The sequence below is a fragment of the Ischnura elegans genome, chromosome 1, assembly GCF_921293095.1.
Source record: "Ischnura elegans chromosome 1, ioIscEleg1.1, whole genome shotgun sequence".
NCBI lineage: Eukaryota > Metazoa > Arthropoda > Insecta > Odonata > Coenagrionidae > Ischnura > Ischnura elegans.
Window position 1 is genome coordinate 51,597,786 of NC_060246.1, and position 12,306 is coordinate 51,610,091.

A 12,306-nucleotide genomic window follows, 5' to 3' on the forward strand; every position below is an offset into this window, starting at 1 on the left:
ATATGTGTTCTTTCAAGAAAAATGTCTGCATAAAACTGCCAATCGATACAGACTTTAATTATTGCATCCTAAGAATAATATCAGCTAGACACTCAGGAAAATTATGTATTACTTTAAAACTACGTTATCAGTATGCATCAATTTCAGCATTTCTTTAATTGCAGACCCTAATTAAAGTAAGCGATGAGGCGTAGAGCTGAATGGATGAGAAAAACAATAATTTCAATTATAAACACGCAGATTGAAAATCACTAGGTGAATCACGGTATTTGATTGTAAGTACTAAAAATTGTTCATTATCACTATAGGAAAGATTTTTAAGGTTAATACAGCAAGACTGAAGAATTCACTCGACTTCTATCGTAAGGCACGATGACGTAGCACCTCCATACACTGACACCCCGCAGCGAAGCCATGGTATTTCTGGTCCCAACAAATTCGTTGCATGGAGATTTTACTGTATTAAGAGTTATGTCACTGAAATGGTTAACATACCTGATTATTATCAGTAGCTCTCTGTGAACGTCGAACCCATACATTCTCCTTACGAGGCCTTTCTTCCTCTGCATCCTCATTCCCACTCCTTGGCCTGAAAAAAATGGGTTACTAGTTAAGTTATCACTCCCTCACAACACTATCAGCAGAGATTCTTCAATGACTACCAAGCAAACCCTCGGTCCCAACAAATAACCAAATAATCTCCCTAAATCCAAGGCATCTTAACATCGAGAAATCTAAATATTTTCAAGCGTGGCCCTTTACAAATCATAACTTTTTTTGGAGAATCACGATTACTCCAATTTCGTGACAAAAAGTTTTTCGTGACCCAAGGATATCAGACCACCACGGTTAAGAAACTTTTTTTCTCACATTTTAAAAACTTCACAAGAATTCTTCTCAAATATGATTAGTGGCTGCACAGCTCCCAAATTACAATTCCAACTCTCTCATTCAAAGGTAATTCAGCCAGGGCCAAGGTATTCACACCCATGGCCAGTTACAATGACCTTAGACACTGTTATCTCATGTTCCCCAATTTACCAAGCCTCTGAGCTAACAAATCAAGGACAATGGCAACCTCAATTTCTAAAGAAGCAAGAGACTGACCGTAAGGGCAGCCCTCTTCCATATAATTGGGCTTCTCAAACCCATTTTTTGATAAACTGCTTCCCAAAGTTAACAACTGAAAGTCTCCAGGTCCCTAATTTCAATAGCACCAAAGATACCAAAGAATAGTACTTCTCTTATATGTCTCACAACACACTTTTCCTCTTTCGCCAAAATTTTGAATCCATTATATTCCAAGCTGAAACTTACATGATAAAATTTAACAATGAATAAAAAATGTATTCACAAACCCATATTTTATATGAACTAACAAGAAGAAAATAAGCCGCCCAGCCTTGGCCCAAGGCCCCAAACTAACATTTAACTGGTCAAGACTACCAGTTCACAATCAAAACCATGGTGTGCATTCACTTTTCATTTGACACTAGTCATAGAATATTTATCACCATATGTTTGAGATAGAATTGATACAGACAAAACATTTGATTTAAGATGTTGAATTTGATGTGCACCATGTTCTTGATTCTGAAATGTAGGCCCGTAGTCTTAGTCTACCCTACATACCCCTACATATTAAGGAAGGTGGCTATTCATGAGAATAAATGCAGTGGAACCCCTATCTATCGTTCCCGCACTGATCGTTTTCCCACATTCATTGTTCGCCGTTCCTGGTCCCAAATAAAGTTCCATAAGGCAATGTAATTTTTTCCCGCATCCATCATTCTCCGAAGTATCGTTTTCCCGCATTGATTGTTTGAAGATCGTGGTCCTGTAGTATAATTTTCCTGCATCCATCGTTTGACGAAAATGAGACGAAGTGTTTACAACGTGTTGTTTGTGGCCAATAATGACAGACACCCACAGGAGATTGAATTACTGTAGGGAGAAGCTGAGTGCTGTGCCATAGTTACAACAGCGCATTTCTCAAGATCCGCTATCCCCCTCCACTCAGAACTCGCCTCCCCCCCTCTGAAGCTTTCCTCTTCTCCGAAATAAAAAAAAAAGGTCTCAGCTCGCGCAGGGATCGCATTACGAAGACCATAGCTTCGAAACAAAATACCAAGTTACAAGAGAACAATAGAAACGTGTTTTGCGCCCCCCCCCCCCTTTTCACACCTGCTGACCTTTTTCAGCCTAACTGCTTCAAAGTTCCCAGTTTCTGGAGGTCACGCCTGCATGAATCACCTATTAGCCCAAAAGGTGTCTAACAATGAATTTCCGCAATTGGCATTATACTTTTATATTCTGTTTCTCCCTACTAACAATATGAATTCATCTACTCATCTGGCGCTACGATAATTAAAATTAATTTATAAGTTGCCTCCTCCTTAGAACAAAAAATTTCATGGCGCAGTCATATGTTTATGCTTCACCCTCTGCAGTTTGTTCTGCGTAAGACGCACGCGATAACATCAGTTCCGAACTTCACCTCGTACGAGTGGTTCCGTACTTTCCAATGTGGGTTGACTTCAAACTAGCTAGTGTTTTTCGTGTGGGTTTAATAAAGTAAGGTTTCATTTTTTTTTGTTTTAGTTTTATCTGTCTTCGGACCATCGCCCTTCCGAAAACACAAGTGAGTACTTTAAAAGATGGACTGAAAATAATTGAATACGAAGAAAAGTATCCGGGATAGAAGCACTTGAATATTGGAGAACGCCTCAGGCTGTCCGCTAGCACATGACGGTAGGGGTGGGGGTAGAGCGAGCTACCAGGTGAGAACAGAAGTGGAATGAAACCGAGGCTCAGGCGGGCCGGCCGCTGACGATTGACGCAACATTGTTCACGCTTTACACATGGCCTAAATTACATGAAAAATATATTTATTAGACAGGAACATTACAAATAATGGACTTTTTTCTGGCCTATATGATCCATCTCACAACCAATCAATGCGCTGGTGAAAGCGGTTGTTTTAGGCATAACATGCACATTGCTCTCGTGAATACTTGTACTGGAAATGGCGTTTCATGGAGTTTTACAACAGAGAGAAATCCATAATAGCAGGGTAAATGCCAGGTAGTGAGCAAACATTTTTAGTTAGGTGGTGTGTTCCTTTAGGATGTTTGTAAGAGATATTATTCGAATCAACAATATGACCTAAGTGTCTCGATAAAGTGCTAGTATTCCTGTAATTGGCTAAAATCTTCTTTGAATCCTTTAACAAATATCATGATTATGCGCCAAAATCCTGCGTTTCCTGGGACATTGGCAACCTATCCAAACATTCCCGCATCGATCGTTTTCCCGCATTCATCGCTTTTTTCGCCCATCCCCCTGAAAAACGATAGATCGAGGTTCCACTGTACTGATTACGATTAAACCACGAGGAAAAATAAGGTACAGGCGGTCCCCGACTTTCGTACACAATGCGTTCCCGAAAACTTGTACGAAAGTCGAATGTACGAAAGTCGAACCATTGACTTCCATACTAATTAGGGGTTACGTTCCAAAAGAGCGGAATATACGTACTAAAACCTTTTTTTTCACGGAATTCATTTCAATTGACTTAATTTTAATAATATGTTAATAAAACTCCTCAAATCATCTAATTTCTTTCGAAAATATGCAGAAAATGCAAATAAAAGTTTAAAAAACATGAACTCCGTTGGCTATCGAGTGAAACTTCCTCTTGGCGTTTAAGTTGACATTCCACTTATTACGTCCACTATAAATAAAAGGACATATCAAGAAGCATAACAAAATGTATTTGTTGAGCCCGCACTCTGGATACCTTTTAATTTTTACACCAAAATTCGATATTTGGCAGGTGACATTCGTGATCGCGTGTATTCTGCATGTTATTCAAAAAAGACAAAATACAAACGGAATTCGGGTGATATTTCGTGCAATATCGTTGCTGAAGGTTTACATGAATTAAACAGCACTCAAACGAAAAAACACAATGAGAAAGAAGGTCTTACTAGTTTTATTGAAAGCTATTCGATGTCTAGTCAACTTCTTTTGAAAAATATCTTCAATGAAGGCATTCTTCTTCTCATGATAAAGGAGCCTATAGCAGGCAGTCTCTCTCCCAAATAAATCACCCAGATTAGAGTCAATTACCAACAGTTCCCTTCATTATATACGTTCGTATTGTTCGCATACACTGCCGATACTGCCATTTGAAACAATTGAATGTTGGGATGCGCAATAAACATCGCGGGAATTTAAAAAAAATTACAGACCCACGTCCGAAAGTCCGAATTTAGCGTACGAAAGTCGAGTAAAAGGTGTCAATTTTGAACGTACGAAAGTGCGAATTGTACGAAAGTCGAGTGTACGAAAGTCGAGGACCGCCTGTATTTTAATTTTATGGAAAGAATTAGGGTTGATTCAACAAAAGTTGATTCAACTAACATCTCTCTCAAATATCCTAAGGGGACACACCACCTCGCGAAAAAATGATTTCATGCCGTCTCAGCATCTACACTGCTACGATGGATTTCTGTCTTATGTATACATTCTTATCTACCAAACGCCATTTCAGCGGCACACCTATCTGATACTCGGCTTCATCCAACTTCTTATTTTCAACAAGTAGCTCGCTTTACCCCCTCTCCTACCGTCAAGTACTAGCGGATAATCCGAAGTGTTTTTTCAAAATACACGCGCTTGTCCACCGGATTTTCTTCTTATACAATTATTTACAGTCCATCTTTGGAAGTTCTCACGAGATAAGCAGATGAATTCGAATTGCTATCAGGGAGAAACCAAATATCCTGAGAAAATATCCCTTCAATTTTGTAAAAAAAAATCTTACCTAGGATCTGGATTACGAATGGATGCAGGTGCAACAGCATCACTTGTTCCACGTTCTTTTGCTAGTCTCTTTTCAATTTCCATTTCCCTAGCAGCTGTGTCCACAGGTTTGGCACCACCAAAAATGGATGAAGAAGCAACAACCGGAGCAGCATCAGGCTTCTTCTCTTCAGGGGGCTTTGTTCTTGGGGCCAAATTGAGTTTTGGTCTGGCTCTCCCTCCATCTAATAAATGAATAACCATTCAAACCAATTAAATAATGAATATGAGTTTCTCTAAAAGCATTGAATGCATGATGAACTCATATTTTAGGACAACAAGGAAGGTTCTTTAATTTTAGTTCCTTAGAGAACTACGAAAAATATTTTTATAATAAGGTAAAGCATTAAAGAAGATACTAGTAATAAGGCTTTATCATGCACAATGCCACAGAAAAACAAATAATTGTGAAACAAGAGATTCTTTGACACAAATTTTATCAAAACTTACACCATTAAAAAATTGGTGAATACTTAAAAAGCCGTGTTAGCATTAAATATAATGATAATATGAAAATAATGGTTGAGGAATACACATATTACTCCATTTTATTAGAAAAATTAGAATGCCAAATTCCACTAGAGAATTTAGGGAGTGAGTGCTCTCCATCCTCATGTCTCATCATTTCAGTCACCTTCTTATTAGCCTCAGAAGCTACTGATCATGCATGGTGGTGAAATAGCCGAAAAATATTTGCTAGCAAGATACTTCTTAGAGAAAACCAACATACTTACCCCTTTCAGAACCACCATCATCCTTTTCATCACCTCTTCGAGGAAAACCCACGTCCCTCCGAGCGGCATCTCCACCCTCACGTCTCATCATTTCACGGTCACCGTCACGTCTCATCATTTCACGGTCACCGTCGCGTCTCATCATTTCACGGTCACCGTCGCGTCTCATCATTTCCCGGTCACCATCACGCCTCATCATTTCACGGTCACCATCACGCCTCATCATTTCACGGTCACCATCACGCCTCATCATTTCACGGTCACCATCACGCCTCATTTCACGGTCACCTCCCCATCGCTCTTGGAAGCCACCACCCTCTCTATCCCGGAAACCTCCACCACCTCGATCCCTGAAACCACCTTCCCGGTCCCTGTCCCAAAAGCCAGCCCCAAAATCTCGCCGACCACCACCTCCCCTGTCTGATCCTCGGTCAGATCCTCGTTCAGGTCCTCTGTCAGGTCCTCGGTCTCTGAACCCTGCAGATCAAAGTATGCAATCAATCATAGCACCAATGAGCTTTAACAATATACAGTACACTCCTGATTATCCGGATTAATGATGGGGAAAGACAGCACGAATAATCGGAAAACACAGATAACCCAAACTTTCACTTTAACGTCTTGTAATGTTCATAATTTACGTAAAACAAGCAATATATTATTATTTATGCCGTTATTCTGTTATTTTAGAGTGCTTCCCGACTCGTTGAGAGCTTTTTTCGTCAGTTTCATCTTTTTAGTGGTGATAACATGGTTGTAATCGTATTATTAATGCTCCATAGAAGGCCTGGTTTTGAAAACCGCACATCCTTGCTGTGTGAATACCGATGCGGAAAAGTGGTACAAAAAATGTTGGAAACTAAACTGTCAGGCACCACGCCATGTACCCGCATCTCGCATCTGTGATCATGGAGCGCAGTCGCATGGTGTGAGGCTTGGAAAACAGGAACACAGTGCTCCCGTGAATACAGCTAGCACGCGATCACTTCCGTTTTACGAAGGGGATTCTAACGGAAATAATAAGCTCTGTGTATCCTAGGATTAATGCAGTAATTCCGATGCGCCCATTTTTTTTTTTTTTAAAGATTACGGAAAATATTGAGTGAGAGTGAAAATCATGCACGGATAATCCGCAACACGGATATAATGCAGCAGGATAATCTGGAGTCTGCTGTATTATCTTAAAAGGCTTAGTTTTCATCTCTAACTCAGAGAAGGCCTCCATCAGAGAAGGTGAACTTTGAGTAATAGTTCGGGCTCATTTCTCACCAGACACAACCCTATCACACAGAGGCAACTACCATTATCCAGCTCCCAATTATCTGGGCTATTTTCACTCATTACACAAAAAATTTGAAGGGTATTCTGAAGGCAACAAAAGTGAAAATCTTTTAGATAATCAATGTAACTTGATAAAAAGCATCTTACTAAGGAAGTAAAACATATATACATCCAATAACATTGTGTAAAAACAAGGAGACATCACCAAATTGATGTTCAGGATCTGGATGCGGATGCTATTTTCTCTAACTACAGGCGGTCCTCGACTTTCGTACAATTCGCACTTTCGTACGTTCAAAATTGACACCTTTAACTTGACTTCCGTATGCTAAATTCGGACGTTGGTCTGAATTTTTTTTTTAATTCCCGCGATGTTTATTGCGCATCCCAACATTCAATTGTTTCAAATGGCTGTATATGCGAACAATACGAACGTATACAATGAAGGGAATTGTTGGTAGTTGACTCTAATCTAGGTGATTTATTTGGGAGAGAGACAGCCTGCTATAGGCTCCTTCATCTAGAGAAGAAGACAGCCTTTATTGGAGAGATTTTTCAAAAAAGTTGACTAGACATCATCAATTAGCTTTCAATAAAATTAGTAAGATCTTCTTTCGAATTGTTTTTTCGTTTGAGTGCTGTACAATTCAAGTACACCTTCAGCAACGATATTGCGATATTGCACGAAATATCACCCGATTTCCGTTTGTGTTTTGTCTTTTTTGAATAACATGCGAAATATACGCGATCACGAATGACACCTGCCGAATGTCGAATTTTGGTGTGAAAATTAAAAGGTATCCAGAGTGCGAGTTCAACAATTACATTTTGTTATGCTTCTTGATATGTCTTTTTATTTATAGTGGACGTATTAAATGAAATGTCAACTTAAACGGCAAGAGGAAGTTTCATTCAATAGCCAACGGAGTTCATGTTTTTTTTAAACTTTTATTCACAGTTTCTGCGTATTCTAAAGAAATTAGGTGATTTGAGGAATTTTATTAACATATTATTAAAATTTAGTGAATTGAAATAAAATCCGTGAAAAAAAAGGTTTTAGTACGTATATTCCGCTCTTATGGAACGTAACCCCTAATTAGTATGGAAGTCAATGGTTTGACTTTCGTACATTCGACTTTCGCACAAGTTTTCGGGAACACATTGTGTACGAAAGTGGGGAACCGCCTGTATATAGGTAAGGTAGAAAAAGTGTCATGGCTTTCTTCCACATAGGCCCAGGTCTAGAGATATTCACATGTAAAGATTTTGCACAGCATGACATCCCTTGAGTAATCGCTACCTCTTAACTACGGCCGAGTCGGCGCGGTCAAGGGCACTAGTCCTCTAACCTTGAGTGCGTGTCCCGGGTTCTACTCCCAGTGTCGGCAATATTTTTTCTCTCTTCTAATTTTTGAAATCACCGTTACATTTTATCCCCATTCGTATTGTTAAGTTACCTTGCGATTCTTTTATTTTCATATCACTTTATAGATTGTAAATGAAACTCCGAATTGTGCCTTGGGGGAAACTCCGAATTGTACCACGCGAATTGGGGGACATATATAATGACTTACACGCAAATTTCCGGGGAATTTAATCATCCTCGCCCTAGCCATTGCTCCCACAGCCTCTTCGTACATTCGTAATCGCAAGTCTTTCTTCTCAACAAATAAACACCATTGTCTATCATCACATTCAGTTACTGATCCCAGCCAGTTTCCACTCCTACCCTTCCAGTGACAATGACCCTGCTTTCCAGCAGCCTACTCAAGCCGTTTTTGAGGTCTTCTTTGTTTAGCTTTCACACCCGTTTTCACAAAATTGGGCCTCGGCGCCTCATTCAGGGATTATTGAGGGTCAGCTGTGGAGGAAGGTTGTTGGGACAGAAGTCTTTGAAGGATGCTAATAAGGCAGGTCATAAGGGAGGCATGGTGAGTGGAAGGATATTCTGTTTAAGGATCGAGATTTGTTAGGAAGACAGTGGGTGGGCTGTGGAGAAAATCCAATGGAGGGAAAGCCTAGTGGAAACGACATTTTGAATAAAAAACGTTGAAGCCGGAAAATACCGGTGCTTCAGAAATGGAAAAAGACATTGAAAGGGGAGGCACATGCGTCAAAAACCAGGAAACGATTCTTGAATAGATGTACAATTGCTTAACTGATGCGAGGCAGAGGTGGGCATAGGTGCACATGATGAGCACATTACACAGAAATTCACGTGTAAGTAATTACATACGTCCTCTAATTCGCGTGGTAAAGCATAATTAGGAGTTTCGTTTAAAATCCAGAAGTTGATATTAAATTTGAAAAATCATGAACTAAAAAAAACGAATGGGGATGAAATGTAACAGTGATTTCAAAAATTAGGAGAGAGAAAAAATATTGCCGACTATGGGACTCGAACACGGGACACCCACGACAGGTTTGAGAACTAGCACCCTAGCCCGTGCCGCCACGGCCGTAGTTAGATAGTGGCGATTACTCAAGGGATGTCATGCTGTGTGAAATCTTTATATGCCTCTAAAACCCGGGCCTATGTGGAAGAAAGCCATGACACTTTTTCTACTTTACCTATAAAGTTTCAGGTAATAACATCCGCATGCAGATCCCGAACATCACTTTGGTGATGTCTCCTTGCAAGTCTTTTTTTTGGTCAACTTGATGATTATATCAAATTAAAAGGAAGTATTTAGATGCTCCCGGGAGAAATTGAAAATTCAGCTGCATTCATTTCCATTATTGACCAATGCATTTAAAACTTGACTGTGTACTTACATAGCACATTACATAAGCACAACCACAGTCGTGCAAGTATACATTTACAGTAGACTCTCATTAATACGAACAACGTTATTACGAAGTTCTCGTTTTTACGAAGCAAAGGGTTGGTCCCGACGAAAAGGCCTATCCAAGCTGTAGGAAAAGAAACGTTATTACGAAATTTTCGTTATTACGAAATTACAAACCTCAGTCCCGGTCCTAGCGGTTACAAAATGAACTTTATTACGAAGTTCCACGCATAAGCTATGGCATTTAGATGGATATTCATAACGCAATGTTTCAATAATCACGCCAAGTATAAGTTCTCCTCGTGCACTGTGACCAAGAGTGTCATTTATGGTTCTTTCTTCACCATATGCGCAACATCATATAATACGCTTCATTCCAGAGGAATCATGGTGAAAAACTCATATTACAGCTTGTAAATTTCATGTACAGTTAGTTCTCTTCCTAGGCACATTCGATTTACGAACTTTCAGAGACGACAGCATTCAAAAATTTCAAATTTAGAATTTCACACCTTTTGATCTGCCTGTTGCTATGCGGTGCAACGTAGAGGAAATCGTACTCATATCGGCATAATCTGAACAAAGTATCATTCATTCCGGTGTGAAGTTAGGAACTGTTCAGAGTTTTGCCCGTTGTTCCTTGCCGCGGAGAGCAATTTTTTTCGGCTCCGGCTGCGTTGCACGCCCAGCTAGATCAGTTCGTCACAATCGAGAGTTAGCACACGATTGCTATGAAGTGTTGCATTCTGCAGGATAACCGTACTCCTCGTTGCCTTGCATACAGTCCGGCCAACGAGAGTTGTCCGATGACGGCACAATAGGAGGTGCGGATAACTCTTCGCCAGCACGGTATGCAGCCAATCGCTGTCCCCCAAACGCACCTCACACCATCACCTAGTCATACAACATTGTCAAATGCATACAGATCAGCGAAATAAGCCTGATCCGCTAAAACATGTCCTTTCTATGAATCCCCAAAACAAGTGATTCTTCCACTGTGTCCTTCACGTTCGTTGTCCTTTCCGTCTCCTTTCTTGATTGAGCCCTTAATAGGCATGTCACTTTCTTACCTGGCAACGCTACCCCGACCTAGACTATTCTGCCTGTCATCGGACAACTCTCGGCGGCCGGACCGTAGGTTTATCAACTTAGGAACAAGGTCTTGGAAAGCATCTAGTTCGTAAATCGGACTTACTGTACTCGGGAGGATATCAACCCTCGATTACGTCATGCCGCATGCCGAAACGGAAATGAATTTTCCTGTTTATATATATTTCCGCGTAATTTAATCGAATTTATCACATACGGTTTTTTCGACGATTCCTAAAAGAAACGTTCATACGAACTTCGTTATTACAAACCTCCGGTTTTTTGGTACCGTGAACTTTGTAATAACGAGAGTCTACTGTATAAGTCCTTTTTGTTTAAAAATAAACCATTGCATCAATTACATTAATTAAATGCCAATAATAAATCTTCTGCCTTTTATACATAACGTTGATCGATGAATCTGGTGGTTTCACTGTCACAGTTAATACACGTAGGAGTGTCTAGGATTACGAGCAAATAACACACAAAAAATACCAGTAAATAACTACATTCTTAGATACATTCACACACACATACACTCAATCTTTCACGCACAGAAACATACTTTCATTCTCTCATATCTCAATAAAATAACGTGAAAATATCATCATTTGAATATTTACTTTGCTGGAAACATCTAAGAGTATTTCCAAAGCACGAAGCTAATTAAAAGTGAGCTTTTATTCAGCCAACTCCGTCATTAACGTGCAAAGTTAGTGGGGAAAAGCTTTCAATGACGCAATATTCATTTACAGATGCACACAACATGAGAGAACGAGAAAATGCAGCTTAATAAAATCTTCCGCCAGAAACATGTAAACAATTACGCAATTAATATTGTGTGTCAACTTTTTCTTAACTTTTTTGCTGCATTCATTGCCAACACTCAAAATTTCAATGCCGTTACGTGGGTACTGAAAAATTCTTTTCCACGATAAAGATTTCTGCTTGAACTTCATTTTCTTTTAATTCCACAGATGGAAATGTCCAAACTTAAGAATACAATTTTTAAATAGTTGAAAGTCGGAGTTCGGGTGTGCATGCTGTATGCATAACGAGTTGTATCGTACAGGAATGAGCGCAACCACATCCATCGCTAGAACTGCAAATTTTCACATTCATTGCTGACTTGGGATTTATAAGCAATTTTTCTGCACAAATTAATGAAAATTCCTTCGAGGAATGACAAATATGGGCCACTTTGTTATTTTTAGCACGAAAAAACTTGATAACTAATCGATATTTTTTCTACCATAGGTTGTACGAGCGAATATCTACTTCTTTGCGCTCGCATTCGAAAATTAACGTAATCATTTGAAATACGGTTATCACTTACGTAAGTACGGATTTACGCAAGTTGAGACATACGTAACTCGGGGGATGCCTGTATTGACTTCCATACTAATCTAATAAGGGGTTACGTTCCAAAAGAGGGGAATTTACGTACTAAAAACATTTTTTTTTCACGGATTTTATTTCAATTAACTAAATTTTAATAATATTAGTGATGGCTCGATTCGATTCCTCAATTCTCGACCAAGAACCGG

The 12,306-nt window shown here is 39.5% G+C and overlaps 1 protein-coding gene across 1 annotated transcript in view; it reads right to left on the reverse strand.

The window, feature by feature from the left end:
* LOC124160390 (eukaryotic translation initiation factor 4B-like) overlaps positions 1–12,306 on the reverse strand; it is a 58,160-nt gene that overhangs the window by 19,350 nt on the left and 26,504 nt on the right. The window contains exons 6-8 of the mRNA XM_046536227.1: positions 5,601–6,077; positions 4,829–5,051; positions 496–589 (exon numbers count right to left, since the gene is read on the reverse strand). Coding sequence (XP_046392183.1) covers positions 496–589; positions 4,829–5,051; positions 5,601–6,077 — 794 coding nt within the window. The remainder of the gene's footprint in view (positions 1–495; positions 590–4,828; positions 5,052–5,600; positions 6,078–12,306) is intronic.